The sequence below is a fragment of the Balaenoptera acutorostrata genome, chromosome 2 (genome assembly GCF_949987535.1).
Source record: "Balaenoptera acutorostrata chromosome 2, mBalAcu1.1, whole genome shotgun sequence".
NCBI lineage: Eukaryota > Metazoa > Chordata > Mammalia > Artiodactyla > Balaenopteridae > Balaenoptera > Balaenoptera acutorostrata.
Genome location: NC_080065.1, coordinates 126,775,077 through 126,789,860, shown reverse-complemented (window position 1 = coordinate 126,789,860; position 14,784 = coordinate 126,775,077). Strand labels below are relative to the sequence as shown.

The following is a 14,784-nucleotide window of genomic DNA, read 5'->3' as shown; positions in this document are numbered from 1 at the left end:
CCGCAGGGGGCGTGGCCTGGGCGTGGTCTAGGGGAGGCCGGCTTGGTTCTCCCGGTTCCGCAGAGGCTGGCTGCGTGCTTACGCAGCACGCAAGACCGGGGGTGGGGCAGGCGGCCAGGCTGGCGGCGGAGGCGCGGGGCCTGGTCCCGCCGGCACCATGGCCAAGACGGTGGCCTATTTCTACGACCCCGACGTGGGCAACTTCCACTACGGTGAGGGAGCAAGGTTGTAGGCGAGGGATTTCGGGACGCGGAGGTTTCGAGGTCGGGGCTACAACTCCAGGGATGCGTACTGACGACCTCTCTTCTCTCACTCCCAGGGGCTGGTCACCCTATGAAGCCCCATCGCTTGGCATTGACCCATAGTCTGGTCCTGCACTACGGTCTCTATAAGAAGATGATCGTGAGTCTCGCGGCTTCTGCTGGGGATTGAGGGTGGGGAGGAGCTGCGGCCCTAGAGATGGGTAGGCTGCACTGAATGCACCAAGAGCGACCCACCCCTAGCGTGGGGAGGGGGTAGAAGGAACCAGGAGCACCCCCATATGCAGAGTGTTGGTGGGTGCATCCACTGAGTTAATGAGAGATACTTTTTCACCTTAGGTCGGCCACCTTTTGACCTCAAGTGGACCAACTCTTGGCCTAGGGTTAGGGTGGAGTGGGGCTGGTTTGAAGACACAAAGTTTTTCCCTCCCCAGCATCTTAGGGCAGTTCTGTGGCCTCAAAGAAGGAAAGGCGGCTGGGTCACTGTATCTGGATGTGAGGTTTACCCTCATTCCCATTCCTTCTCTGCCACCTCTCTCCACCTCCAAGCTAGAGCTCCAGGGAGGACTTTGCAGCCCTCTGTGTAAATGTGTATGTGTATGTAGGACAGAAGGAGATGTCCTGGTATTCCCTTTTCAACCTAGAATACCACCCGCCCCCCCCCACCCCCACACAGTTATACTTAATTACTACCTATCCCTCCATCTCCCGGATATACACATGCTGTCTGTCCCTGGCTTGGAATTTATAGCAGTGATATGTGATGGTAACATATTGCTCGGCCCTGATGCATTGCAGGGGGAATTAGTCAACAGTATGAATGAGTGTCCACTGCCTGTGCTGAGGCACAGTCAAGTGAATTGGTCATAGAAAAGACTGAGGTGATGTTAGTGTGTGAATCCCTGACTCTCTTGAAATTGTTTGCCAGTATGTGCCTTTGAGCATTTTCTGGGGAGAGAAAAACTTTTTGCTTTTGTCCAATTTCTAAAGAAGTGTGTGAACCCCTCAAAAGATAATAAATCTCTGGCTTAGCACCTGGGCATCTTGGGTTTTAAGTAGAAGGTTGTCGTGTGTCCCATATTATTTGATTCCAAAATTAAGAAGAACTCATAGGAGAGAGAGGACAGAATCAGAGCCCAGGGGAGATGAGTATGAAGAGAATCAGGAATAGGAGATCCAAGGAACAGGGCAGGTGGAAGGGGGTTAAGGTTTGAGAAGGTAGGAAAGGCTGGGCTGGAGGTGGGATGGAAAAGGCAAGCCCAGTGGTCTTTAGGGGGCTTGATCATAATAAACCACCAAGCTAATCAGAGTCTCTCTTCACTGACATTTGTCTCATAGAATAACAAGGATTGGGGGGTGGGGCGAAGGGACTGCTGTGTGTGGTTTTGGACAGCCCCCAAGTCTGGGCTCAGTGTGGGCAGTCTCAGCCCAGTGAGTGGGACTGACCCTGCCTGGGTTCACCTTGTGTTTCCATCCGAGGTCTTCAAGCCATACCAGGCCTCCCAGCATGACATGTGCCGCTTCCACTCTGAGGACTACATCGACTTCCTGCAGAGAGTCAGCCCCACCAATATGCAAGGCTTCACCAAGAGCCTTAATGCCTTCAACGTGGGCGATGACTGGTGAGGGGAGGACTGGGACCTTTGATGCCAGACACCTTTTTGCCAGGCATTTCAATGAGAGTACTTGAGTGAGGTCTTGTGGCAGCAGTGGGAAGATATGATGGAGGGGGGATACTTGTCAATGAATCATCATTTACTCACTTGTTTATTTAACAAATATTTATTGGTCATTGGCTGTAGGCCAGGCCCTGTGCTAAATGCTAGGGATGCAATGATCAACAACAACAAAACAATTTTAATATTGCACTTGTGCTAAGGCCTCTGAAGGAGAGGTACATGACAGACTATGAGAGTGTACACATGGGAGAATTCTCTAGCCTGGGCGGGGGCTGGTCAGTGGAGACTTCCTAGAGGAAATAATAAAGATTGAGCTGAGATCTAAAGAAAGTAGGAGGTAATTAGAGGAAAGGTAGTTGGGAGGATGGAGGGTGAGGGGAAGAATGTCTTGGGCAGTAGGGACAACATGTGCTAAGGGTCTGTGGTAGGACAGAGTGTGACTTATTTGAGGAACAGAAAAAAGGCCGCCCACAGAATCTGAGAGTGATCTGAATCGAGGCTAAAGAGATAGGTAGGGCCTTTGAAAAGTAAACAGCCCTATTATGAATTGGGGTTTTTAACCTCTTGAGTAGGGGGAGGTCATCAAAGGGTTTTAAAAAGCAAGAGAGTGATTAGACATTACCACATTTACGTTGAACTCATATCATACGAAGTAGCCTCAGAGTTAGGCCCTGTGGGAAGAAGGTGGACGACAAAGATAAGCCATGATCCTTGCTTCCATTCTAGTCTACATCCACAAAAATATAGTGACCAAAACAGCTGCCATCTACTCAATTCATTTTTAAACTTTTTGTTAGGGAAAATTTCAAACATTTCTGAAAGTATGGTGAACCCACATATATCTATCACTGAGCTACAACACTTAGAGCAAATGGCTAATCTTACTTCATCTGTATCCTCCCATGTTAGATTATTTTAAAGCAAATTCCAGATGTCACACCATTTTATCCATAAATACTTTACTATATATCTCCAAATGATACTCTTTAAAAAAAGTGAACAATATCATCACACCTGAAAAATTAATTCCTTCATATCATCAAATATGCAGTCAGTACTTAAATTTCTCCAGTTGTCTCAAACTTTTTCCTTTTTGCAGTTGAATTACTTTAATTAGGATTTAAACAAAGTCCACATATTATATTTGGTTGCTACATTTCTTAAGACTTAACCTATAATGTTTCCTTCTCTCCTTTGAATTTATTTTTTGAAGAAATGCGGCTGTTGATCCTATAGTTTCCTACAACAGCTACAGTTTATTGAGTACTTACTCTGCTATGCCAAGGATTACTGGTATATCCACCTAATTCTCACACCCCCCCGAGATGTAATAGTCCTTTTCCTGATGGTAGGCATAAGTACATAAACTGAAATTTGAGGAGATTTTGGTAACTTAGCCTGAGTCACATAACTGGTCAGTGGAGGTGGCAGGATTCAGATCCAGAGCCTAGGTTTTTAAACACTACACTAATCCGTTTCCCTGAAAGATCCTACTAATAGAAGCAGCCTGGGCTGGAGGATAGAGGCCAGCTCCTCAGGCTGGCACTGAGCACCTTCCCAACCTTATCCCCACACCCCTGCTGCACAGGGTGTCTTCCTGGAATACCCCTTGTTCCCCATTCAGCCTCTCCAAGGCCTTCTCAGCCTTCACACCACCATCAAGCTTCATGCCATGAAGCCTTTCTTGACCACACCAGTCGCAGTGGTCTGTCCTGCACACCCTGCCCTGCCCATTGGGTTCTTCAGTTACATGCTGTCTTGGGAGGTTTCTTGTTTTTTGTGTTATTGCTGCTGCTATTTCTGAGTTCACTTTATAGATCTGGGAATGCAGAGTCAGCCCTCAGGCCACGGCTGGGGCCTGTAAATGCTCTTTGTGCAGCTAGGGAATACTACCACTGGGCTTCTCTACTTCCCATCCAGTGCCTCACACAAGGCTCGGTCCATAGTTTGGTCTAAAATATTTGTCAAATAAATTTGCAGATAACTCAGGTATATAGGAGGGGCAGGGGGGTTATTGAAGCATGGAGATCAGAGGGCTTTGGGGTAGGGAGAGAGGTGTAGGAAGGGAGTGGACAGAGGTAAAAGGGCTCCAACTTGCTCTTCTTCCTGCAGCCCAGTGTTTCCCGGGCTCTTTGAGTTCTGCTCCCGTTACACAGGCGCATCTCTGCAAGGAGCAACCCAGCTGAACAACAAGGTGACCATAGCCCCGAGTCCTGTTTCCCCCTTCCTGTGGGTCCCTGAATCCAAGGCCTTAACCCTGACCCTGAGCTCCCGGCTTTGGTGGTGGGCAGGAGAAGGACTGTGAGTTGGGTGTTTGTCTTTCAGATCTGTGATATTGCCATTAACTGGGCTGGTGGTCTGCACCATGCCAAGAAGTTTGAGGTGAGTGAGGAGGAGATGGGGGAGACAACAGCTACTCTAGGGTAGGAGGTTAGGATGACACTAGGGGGCAGCTGGGTGGAGGAGTTGATCCTTTCTTTGTAAGACCACTCTCTTACTGTAGGCTTCTGGCTTCTGCTATGTCAATGACATTGTGATTGGCATCCTGGAGCTGCTCAAGTAAGTAGCCTGGGAGGAGATGGGGGTACTTAAGAGGCTCTTGGCTGAGGAGGTCTGAGACTGCCCTGGCCCTGACCCTGACCTCCACCCCACACTAGCTTTTCCCAAGTTCTTGATGCTTTTCTCAGGCTGCCTCTTCCTGTGCTCTGCTGCAGATTCCCCGCTGCCCGCTCACATTTCAGCCTTCTCTGCACATCCCTCTCCTGTCCCTGCCTCCAGGCTGGAGCCCCAGGGTTGCCCTTAGGGAACTGGTGGTATTAGGTTTCAGGTGACTTGGGCCAAAGTAGACTCTTCATAATTCCAGACCTTGTGTTTGGGAGGAGTGGGTTGGGGGGTTTTCCTCCTGGGGTTCACCTCTGCCTCAGACCCTGGCTTTGCCCTCCCCCCAGGTACCACCCTCGGGTGCTCTACATTGATATTGACATCCACCACGGTGACGGGGTTCAGGAAGCCTTCTACCTCACTGACCGGGTCATGACAGTGTCCTTCCACAAGTATGGAAACTACTTCTTCCCTGGCACAGGTATGGGAATAGGAATGTCTGTCCCCTTCATACTCGTCAGCTCTTACCATGACTTTCTCCTCCTCAGCCTCAGGTCTCAGCTCAGATGGCCCCCTCCTTGGAGAAACCTTTCCTGATCACCCCGTTACTCTGTCACATCACTCTGCTTGTTTTTTTCAGAGCACTCACTGCTGTTTGAATTTATTGTGGTGTTTTGTTTTGTTTACTGCCTCCCACCTTATCATGCCTACCTCCCAAGAATATAAGCTTGGTGGGATTTCAATCATTTCGTTAGTTCTCTTTACTGCTGTATCCCCAGTGCCTAGCTCCCAGCTTGGCTCATGGTAGGCCCTCCAAAAGTATCTGTTGAATGAATGCAAGCTGCAAAGGACTTAGTGGTTCGAGGGAGTGAGTGATGGGCGCATGTAGATGGAGTGAGAGGCCCACGTAGATGGAGTGAGAGGCCCTCGGAGTACAGTTGGGGTTGAAGCGGCTGGGTTGTGGATACCTCCCGGGTACTGCTGCCACTCCCACCCCCCACTTCCCTACAGGTGACATGTATGAAGTTGGAGCAGAGAGTGGCCGCTACTACTGCCTCAATGTGCCCCTGCGGGATGGCATTGATGACCAGAGTATGTACTGAAGTCTTCTCCCCGCTCACTAGGCTCCTTCTGTCTCTCCTTGAGTTAACCTCTTCTGCCTGGTGTTGTCTGCTGTTGGGCCAGGTGTCCTTAAGGATGAATGGCCTTCAGAGGGACCATGAACTCCCCGGAAATTGTATGCATCATATTGTATGTGCATTTTTCTGGGAAAAGGGTCATTAGCTTCCATCAGTCACTCCAGAAGTTCATCAGACCCCACCCAGAAGTTCACAACCAGTGGTTGCCCCTTTGGGTTGCCCCATTCCTGGGCTCCACGCTCTCTGAACCCCCTTTTTCCTTTTGTTCCCTGTCTCCCCATCCCCTTGGGGTGCCAGGTGCCCATCTTTGGCCCTCTCCCAGGTTACAAGCACCTTTTCCAGCCGGTTATCAACCAGGTGGTGGACTTCTACCAACCCACGTGCATTGTGCTCCAGGTAATACTGTCAGTGCCTCCTCAGGCACTGGGCTTGAGGGAAGAGAGCAGGAAAGAGGAGAGTCCCTAGGCTGGTGGGGGAAGGGAAGTGAAGGACATCTGTGACATTCTGAGTAGTTATCTCACTGCAGCCACCTTGGGTTTTGCTTTTTGCAGTGTGGAGCTGACTCTCTGGGCTGTGATCGATTGGGCTGCTTCAACCTCAGCATTCGAGGACATGGGTGAGACCTGCCCTCCTTCCACTCCCCGAGGTTTTCACGTGCCCTTGGGCCTCAGTACATGGATGGGAGTAGGTGGGGAATGGGCCTCACCTCCTTTTGGGACTCAAAAATAGCTACATGTTGTACTTTGAACCAGAAATGTCACCTTAAACAGTGTTCCCCAGTTGGTCATTCATTCACAGTAGGTTTTTATTAAGCGCCTATTGTGTTCCAGGCATTGTACTAGGAGATGGGGATGCAGTGGGGAAACTCCCATGGAGTTTACAGTTTAGCCTAGGAAACAGACAAAAAATAAGTAAGCAAACAAGACAGGTAGATAGTTATAAATTCTATGAAGGAAAAAGAAAGCTAAGACACAGGATAACAATGGAGAACCTACTTTAGATAGCACAATTTGGAAAGAATTTTCCAAAATTCTGAGCTGAGACCTGGAGGCTAAAAGGAGCGAGCCATAAAAGGAGCAGAGGGAGGTCTATCCCAAGCAGTGAGAAGGACCCATGCAGAGGCTCTGAGACAGGGCAGAGCTGGTATAGTGGAGGAGATGAAGTAAAACCAGCAAGGTAGGGACAGGGAGAGCAGGCTGCAGGTGGTTTGAGGTGAGGTCTGAGAAGTCGGCAGTGGTGGGGTTGTGCAGAGCCTTTAGACCCTGGTAAGGGGTCTGGATTATATTTCAGATGTGATGGGAAACTTTAGACAGGTGTTAAACAGGGAACTGATATGATCCGGCTCATATTTTAAAGTGACTGCTCTGAGTGCTGAATGGAGAAAGGTTTGGGGTGGCGAGGGGGTACACAGGAGTGGAAGTGGGAAGACCAGTTAGGAAGCTATTGGTGTTGTGTAGGCAGGATGCTAAGTTGGAGGAGGTGGTTGATGGAGAGAAGCAGATGATTTGAGTTATATTTTGGTGGCTAAACTGACAGCACTTGCTGGTGCCTTGGTGAGAACAGTTGATTAACAGGTCAGGTGCCAGGGTGGGTGCTGAGCAGGACAGAGGTAGGAGTGCACCCTATTTTAAAGTTTTTATTGAGACACAACATGTGGATAATAAAGTGCGCAAATCTCAGGGATATAACTCAGTGATTTTCACTGCCTAGATCAAGATAGAGAACATTTCTAGTTTCCTTGTGCACCTTTCCAGGCAATGTCTAGAAGCGTATATTTTGGCTTTTGGTAACTTCTGCCACCCGCTCCTCTGGTTCCTTTTAACAGGGAGTGCGTTGAATATGTCAAGAGCTTCAATATCCCTCTGCTGGTGCTAGGTGGTGGTGGCTATACTGTCCGGAATGTTGCCCGCTGCTGGTGAGTACGCCCCCAGTTTTCCTCCTCCCCCTTGTCCAGTGTGAGCTAGGGGCTCCCTGAGAGATGGCCAGGTGGGCCGTTTAGCCCACTTGCTCAGCCCGCCCCCTCTGCTGGTTTGTTTCAGGACGTATGAGACATCGCTGCTAGTAGAAGAGGCCATTAGTGAGGAGCTTCCCTACAGTGGTAAGGACCACCCCATGATGCCCCCAGAACAGGAAGGCCATTTTCACAAGACCCCAGAATGGCCTGGTTTGAAAGCAGGTGGAAAGTTTGACTTTCTCAGAGCTCTGCAGACTAAACCCCTGGACCCAGGTCAGGGAAAAGGTTGGGCAGCTATTATGTAGGGGTTTTGGATGGAAAGGAAAGAGAGTGGCAAGTCTTGGGACCTGCCTGCCTCTATCTGAGCCATAACGTCTCCTCCTAATCTCCTTTTCCCCCAAGAATACTTCGAGTACTTTGCCCCGGACTTCACGCTCCATCCAGATGTCAGCACCCGCATCGAGAATCAGAACTCACGCCAGGTCAGCAGCTCAAGAGAAGCTGAGCACCAGGGCGGGGGAGCCCAGGAGAGGTCCAGGATGTGGGAAATCAGAGAAACCAGGGAAGAAAAGAAAGTTCTCAGCCATCACTGTCACTGTTTTCAGCTAGGAGGCAGCCCAGGTTAAAGTAGAAGCAGTCAGGGTTGGGAGGAGGGACAGTTATCAGCTGGGAGACTGAAACTAAGATGCAAGGTGGGATTGAAACTAGGACAGTAGGGGCAAAAGGCAGTTAGAAGCATAGATGCCCTGGGAATCACTGGGAGCTGCTCACTGTCTGTTCCTCATCCCCAACCAGTATTTGGACCAGATCCGCCAGACAATCTTTGAAAACCTGAAGATGCTGAACCATGCACCTAGTGTCCAGATTCACGATGTGCCGGCAGACCTCCTAACCTATGACAGGACTGATGAGGCTGACGCAGAGGAGAGGGGTCCCGAGGAGAACTACAGCAGGTCTGGGGCAGGGACCTGAGAGCAAGGGATTCCCGCAAGCTTTCTGGGGAGGTTAAGAGGGAAAAAGTACATTAGAGGGCATTAGCCTAATTGTCCTTGGCTTACCTCCTTTGGTATGTGGCAATCCCACACTTTTCTCCCCTGCTTCTAATGACATAAGTAACATATGTTTGTTGTAAAAATTTTAAACAGCACCAAAATATGTTCAGTTTGCTTTTACACGATCCCAGACCCGTTTCACAAAGTAACCAATGTTAATAGTTTGATTTCTATCTTCTCAGATTTTTTCTATAGATTACAACTGTACTATTCAACATTCACATATAAACACAAGGGCACACATACACTCATTTTCAGAGTTGTGCAGTCTTTTTTTTTTAATACAAGTTGGATCACTCTATACGTGTTCTACAATTTCCAACTTTTTTTTTTAACGTAACAGTGTATCTTTCCATGCCAATATATATAAAAATCTGCTTCATTATTTTATTAGCTGTATAATATTCCATTGTGTGGATGTAGCATAATTTAACCAAGTGCCATTGATGGGCATTTACATTATTTCCCATTTTATCCATATTACAAAGAGTATGGAAGTGAATCCCCATACATATACATCTTTGCATGCTTGTTTGAGTGGGTGAGATTCCTGGAATTGTTGCTGCTAGGTCAAAGGCTGTGTGCACTAAATTTTTTTTATTTGTTGCCAAATTGCCTTCCATAAAGTCTGTAACAGTTTATATTCTTGCCAGCATTTTACTCACTCTTTCCAGATTCTAAGCTGGACAGGTCACTGCCCATACACTGCTCTTGAAAGGCCCTTAGATTTCTTTCCTCAGTTAATTTTCTCAGTTGTATTGTGTATGTGTGTGTGTTTTTATGTCTTTACCTCTCTGAGATACATATTAAAATATTTACATATGCACTGAATTAGGGGGAAAAAAAGACTAGAATAGACTTTTTAAAAAACCCCAAACCAGGCTTTTCTGAAAAATGAAGGGAAAAGACAGCAGAACCCAGAAGTACAGAAACAGATGCACTTAATAGAGAACAGATTTCCTTACGTGACTGGGGGATAACCACAGCTGGACGCTTGTAGGACACCTGGTCCTGCTCCCACACACTGTTAGATGTTTGAGCTGGCTCTGCTGCAGAGTCTGATGGGCTTCTCAGTCCCTTCCAGAATCTTCTCTCTTTCTTAGAGTTCAGGCTTCCAGATCTCTCCTCTGGACCTGGGCTCTACTGCTTAGACCCTTGGGACCACTCCAACCCTTCTCCTCCGTGAGTAACCCCTTATTTTCTCTCTTGGTTGAGGAAGTATCTGAACATCTGGCCTCAGGGATCCTTTTTGACCCCTCATCTCCTTCTCAACTTCTCCAGGTCTCTGGGGCTCGACTTTTGGAAATTGATTTTCTTAAAAATCTGTTTTTAAGTTCTTCCTTTTGGCAAAGTTTGTTTTATTTTCATCTGTAGTTCCAGGCTGGTACCTGGGCCTAGTCTCTGCATTACACAGCCTGCTCTCAACAGCCGACAGAAGCCTCAGGCCTCTTCCTGTCCTAAGCCCTACCGTCAGACCATCCACTGAGCTCCTTTTCTTTGATGCCTATAGCTCCAGCTTGCATATCATTTGCAGAGTAGTAATAAGTTTTACCACTTTTTGTGGGTTTGCTAAGCAGCAGACTGTTACTGAGTGCTTTATATTAAAACATACATGATACAATGTCATCCTGTCATCAGTCTCTTGGCATCAGACAACCCTAAGAGGCGCTATTCTTAAATTACCAGAAGAGGAATCTAAGGCTCAGAGAGGTTAAATAACTTTCTGAAAGTCCCACAGCTAGTTAAATATCAGGGCTGAGATTCAAACTCGAGTCTCTGACTCCTCACCTTTAACCCTTGTGCACTTAGAGGTAACTGAGACATTGCTTTCCAGGCAGAGGGGGCCTTTCCTGACTTTGTTCCCTGGCTTCTCTTTGATGACTTTCTTCCTTCTTTCTCAGTTATCAGCCATGGGCAGGATAATTCAGTTATACATATTCTCCCAGAGAATAGTTTTCCAAAAAGAAAGAGAGCAATATTGTGTTGCTTTCACATCCCTTTGCTCACTACAGGTTTATAGTATGTCACTCCTCTGCTAAAAATGCTCCTTTCCATTGCACTTAGAAGAAAATCCAAATTTCTGACGGTGGCTTTAAAAGGCCCTGCATGCTTTAAAAGGCCCTTACCTATGTCCCTGGCCTCATCTCTAATGACCCTCCTCTGTGCACACTTCTGCTAGCCATCTTGACCTCCTTTTCTCACTGGAATACATCAGTCTCCGTCCACCTTATAACTTCTGTATTTGGTTTTCTTGCAGCTTGGAATGGTCTTCCTGATATCTTTGCCTGTCCAGCTTCTTCTCAGACTTCAGGTCTTACCTTGTTAGAACAGCCTTTCCTGATAATCCTATCTGAAATTTTACCCGTTTCCTCCCATCACGCTCAGTCACATCCCTTTATTTCATTTTATTCATCGTGCTTTCCACCATCTGAAATTACCATATTTATGTTTTTACTTTGTTAGTTACTGTCAGTCTCATTTATTCGGTGAGTTTTTTGAGGATAGGCAGAAATTTTGTCTGATTTATTCTCTATTGCTAAGGCTTATGACAGTGTCTGGCGCAGAGTAGTCTGTCAGTAAATGTTTATTGACTATATGAATGCATGAATGAATAGCAATCAGTCTCTACCAGCAGAAGGAGAGGAGTGGCTCCCTGACAATGGGGGCCTGAGAAATGGCTCCAGAGAGGGTGCCTATGTGGGAGAAGATTGGAACTTGGAGAGTGGGAGCCTGACCTCTCTTTCTCTCTTTCATTGCTTTGTAGGCCAGAGGCATCCAATGAATTCTATGATGGAGACCATGACAATGACAAGGAAAGCGACGTGGAGATTTAAGAGTGGCTGGGCTTGCTATGTCCCCAGATATTCCTTTTTACCTCTTGGTTGGGTGGGAGGGAAAAGGTGTGGCTCTTCCACCCCTGGTCAGGTTACTCTCAGGGCTTTTACCAATGCTGGGGGAGGGTTTGGAGACCACATCTTGTTCTGGAACCAACTATCCCCTCTCTTCTCCCTCCCAAGGTCTGAGAATGGTACCTATTAGTGATTGGATGGGGACAAGGATAGCCATCTCTAGGACATCTTGGGCGGTGAGCCCTAGAGGCCAGTCCCAGCCCTTCTGGCTCACTTATTCCTTCCCTACTTCCCTCTAACCCAGAGACTTTAGGGGTGAGGGGGTAGACAGGAGTAAGGGTGCCTTTGACTTCCTCCTGGGTTCTCCTAATGCAGGTCTTGTTTCCAGTGCAGGTGAAGAGTAAGGGATTTTAGGGGGCTCTGACTCCCTAACACCTTAACCCAGATGATGGGAAGTGCAGTTTTGAGATGGGGGAGGATGTGAAAATGTCCTATTCTAACTTTTGGCTTTATGTCCATTTTACCACCCTTTTTATTCAATAAACCAAGTTGGTATTTTTTGTACCTTTTGCCGTTCTGGGGATATTCTTAATTCTTGCTAGCTGCCTGTGTATGAAGAGAGAGGAAATGGGGTGATGATGTATATAATAAAAATCATAGTTAACATTCATTCAGCACTCACCTTACATTAGGACCTGTATATATGTATTCTACATGGATTCTCTTACTCATATATAGGGAGTTAAGAGAGCATTTTAGTTAAGAGTTAGACAAACCTGAGCCTAGCTTAAGAGAGAGGGAGTAGAAGATGACTTCAGGTTTTTGAACCTGGGTGTTGGGATTGGTGATGCTAGTTGGTGAGGATACACTGAGATAAAACGGTGACTGACATAAGCAGTTGCTCCTTATCTTCATTATCTATGTGAAGAATGATGCTAGATATTGTAGTAGCCACAAACATGGACTCTTCCCTGGAGGAGTTTATAGTCCAGTAGGGAGTAAGATAAATGCTATAGTAGATGTAGACAGTGGTACAAGAAAGAAGAGTAATACCTGGATCACTCCTTCCATGCTCTGATCCTGTCTGTTTCTCAACACTAACATAGAAAGTAAGTAGCTTTTGAACTGTTTTGGACAAATTGATTTCGAAGTGTGGGCTGGACAACTCTGTGCAACTGTCCATCAGGCAATTAGAAAGTGGAAGGTAAGAGATGAAGGTCAGATTTAGGAGCCAGCCAGCTTGGCAGAGTCTTTGTAATATAACAGACCCTAGACTGAGCACTGGGCTCCCTAGTGAATGAGTCACTGACTGCCCTCCAGGAACATGCAGTTGAAATCTTTTGCCAGTTGTGGGAAAGATAATTAAGTCCAGGCTTTGAGGGCTTACTGGGTACCACAGGCTTTTCACACAAGGGACAGATGTAGCTATTCTTGAGAATAGATGAAATTACTGAGGGAGGAATCAAGCTAGTAGAGCAAAGAACACACTTTTGGAGAATGCCTGCTCTTTTCACTCAGGTTTGGTTTATGTCAGTAGGGAATCCTGGTTAAACATAGGGCTTGGCAGTCAGACCAACCTGGTTTTAAGTTTTTTGTCACTTCATTATGTGTCCTTGGGCAAGTCACTTCAATTGTCGATGTCCAAATTTCCTATCTTTAAAATGGTGAGACTAGTGGAATCTATCACCATGGCACTGTGAAGATTCAGTGAGAAAATAGGTGTAGAGTGTTTTTGCATAGTGTCTGGCATAGAACAAGTGTATGGTAAATGGTTAACTATTATTAAGCTTCAGGCACACTGTAGCAATAACTAGTTTTTCCAGATTAGAAACATGGAAAGTAGTAGACCTGGGATTTAGAACTAGGTAATCTAACTCCAGAGCTAGTCGACTTCAGTCTAGCGCTGGCCCTGGACCAAGCTCTGTTCTTGGCACATAGCTTTCAATAAATGGTAGCTATCACTTTATTTTTTCATGTGCTCAATGGGTATTGCACACATAAAAACTATATTATCCTGGAAAGCCCGGCACTAAATTTTCTGCCAAGATAACAGTCTCTCTTATGCGATTTTTGGTTCAGATAATAATATCCTGGTCTGGAGTGTGAGAGGGTCCAGGCTTTACAGCCACGTGGGCACTGCGTGGGAGCAGGGAAGCCTGTGCCGCTCCAACCGCCAGGGGGCGCTGTCCGGGAGAGTTGCCCCGCCCACTCACCATCACCCCCCCCAACGTGGGTCCGAATGGTTAGGCCCGCCAGGCAGGTAGTGCGCTTCCGCGGCTTTCCTCCACCCCCTCCCTTCGCCCGTTGGTAGGGGCTGCGTGTCCGGGCGGAAGTGGGGCAGGCGGGCGGGAGCGAGGCGTCGCGGTTGTATATTCATGAGGCGCGCGCAGCCCGGCATGCTAATGAGGCGGGGCGCGGCGGCTGGCTGAGGAGCTGCTGGGCGGCGGCGGCGGCGGCGGGCTTGGAGCAGCCGGGCGGGAGCGGCGTAGGCGCGGGGTCACTAGCAGCAAGAACCTGGACATGGAGCCGCCCGGCGGGGGCCCGGGGCCCGGCCGCGGGACCCGGGACAAGAAGAAGGGCCGGAGCCCGGACGAGCTGCCTTCGGCGGGCGGCGACGGCGGCAAATCCAAGAAATTTGTGAGTGTCCCTCCCACCCGGTTCCCTCAGCCTGGCCCCGTAACCGCCCTCCGGACCCCGGAGACCCCCGCAGGCGGCCCCACGGGTGCACGCCCGTCTCCAGGGAGCTCACCCCGCGCCTCCTTTCCTCGTTTTGCTCGGTCCTGGGCTCCGAAGCCCGACCTCCGACTGCTCCGGGACCTCCCGGAGCCCCGGAGTCCCACCCGGCTCTTGCCCCGGCAACCTCGGGGCTTCCTCATCCCCCAGCCCGCACGCTCTGCTCTTAGCCCCCGTAGCCCTGGCCGGTCTTGGCCCCATCTCTTCCCTCTCAGCCCCACTTCCTTTCTTCTTTCTCCGTTACCCGAACACGCCTTCTCTATCTCGATCCTGTGTGCTTTTCGGGGTCCATTTTCTCTTATTACCCTTCCCCCTGTTTTTGGTATCCTCCTATTTGCTTCTCCAAAGGTCACTTCCTTCCCTAAGATTGATCTCTTTCACCTGCTAACTTTCCTCCCGCCCAGTCTCCTCTCTGGGCCCTCAGCCCAGTGTCACCTGATAATCCTTCCCCTCAGGAATGTTACCTGACTTGGGCCCTGCCTTCCCTCCTCCCTTGGACGTCTGTCCTTGCGATTAC

General features: G+C 48.4%; 2 protein-coding genes across 4 annotated transcripts in view; both read left to right on the top strand.

The window, feature by feature from the left end:
- The first annotated feature begins 64 nt into the window (after nucleotides 1-64).
- Nucleotides 65-12,098, top strand: HDAC3 (histone deacetylase 3). Of its 2 annotated transcripts, XM_057541613.1 has the most exons (16): nucleotides 65-212; nucleotides 320-402; nucleotides 1,740-1,882; nucleotides 4,052-4,133; nucleotides 4,265-4,321; nucleotides 4,443-4,498; nucleotides 4,888-5,021; nucleotides 5,552-5,632; nucleotides 6,002-6,075; nucleotides 6,231-6,295; nucleotides 7,505-7,594; nucleotides 7,719-7,777; nucleotides 8,036-8,115; nucleotides 8,429-8,586; nucleotides 9,789-9,867; nucleotides 11,450-12,098. In XM_057541613.1, the coding sequence occupies exons 1-16, from the start codon at nucleotides 158-160 to the stop codon at nucleotides 11,465-11,467; spliced, it is 1,314 nt and encodes a 437-aa protein (XP_057397596.1). In that variant the 5' UTR covers nucleotides 65-157; the 3' UTR covers nucleotides 11,468-12,098. The 2 variants fall into 2 exon arrangements, with proteins under 2 accessions (XP_057397596.1, XP_007194195.1); XM_007194133.2 differs by lacking the exon at nucleotides 9,789-9,867.
- Nucleotides 12,099-13,909: 1,811 nt separating this feature from the next.
- Nucleotides 13,910-14,784, top strand: part of DIAPH1 (diaphanous related formin 1) — a 97,491-nt gene continuing 96,616 nt past the window's right edge. The window contains exon 1 of one of the 2 annotated variants that reach the window (XM_057540078.1): nucleotides 13,910-14,171. In XM_057540078.1, coding sequence (XP_057396061.1) covers nucleotides 14,055-14,171 — 117 coding nt within the window. In that variant the 5' untranslated portion in view covers nucleotides 13,910-14,054. The remainder of the gene's footprint in view (nucleotides 14,172-14,784) is intronic. The other variant, XM_057540079.1, reaches the window with a different exon arrangement.

Bases quoted from the DNA above. Each gene is read 5' to 3' on its own strand.
- HDAC3 (XM_057541613.1), top strand. From the start codon at position 158: ATGGCCAAGACGGTGGCCTATTTCTACGACCCCGACGTGGGCAACTTC. The intron at 403-1,739 runs GTGAGTCTCGCG...TTTCCATCCGAG, and splicing joins GTCTCTATAAGAAGATGATC to GTCTTCAAGCCATACCAGGC. The intron at 4,322-4,442 runs GTGAGTGAGGAG...CTCTTACTGTAG, and splicing joins ACCATGCCAAGAAGTTTGAG to GCTTCTGGCTTCTGCTATGT.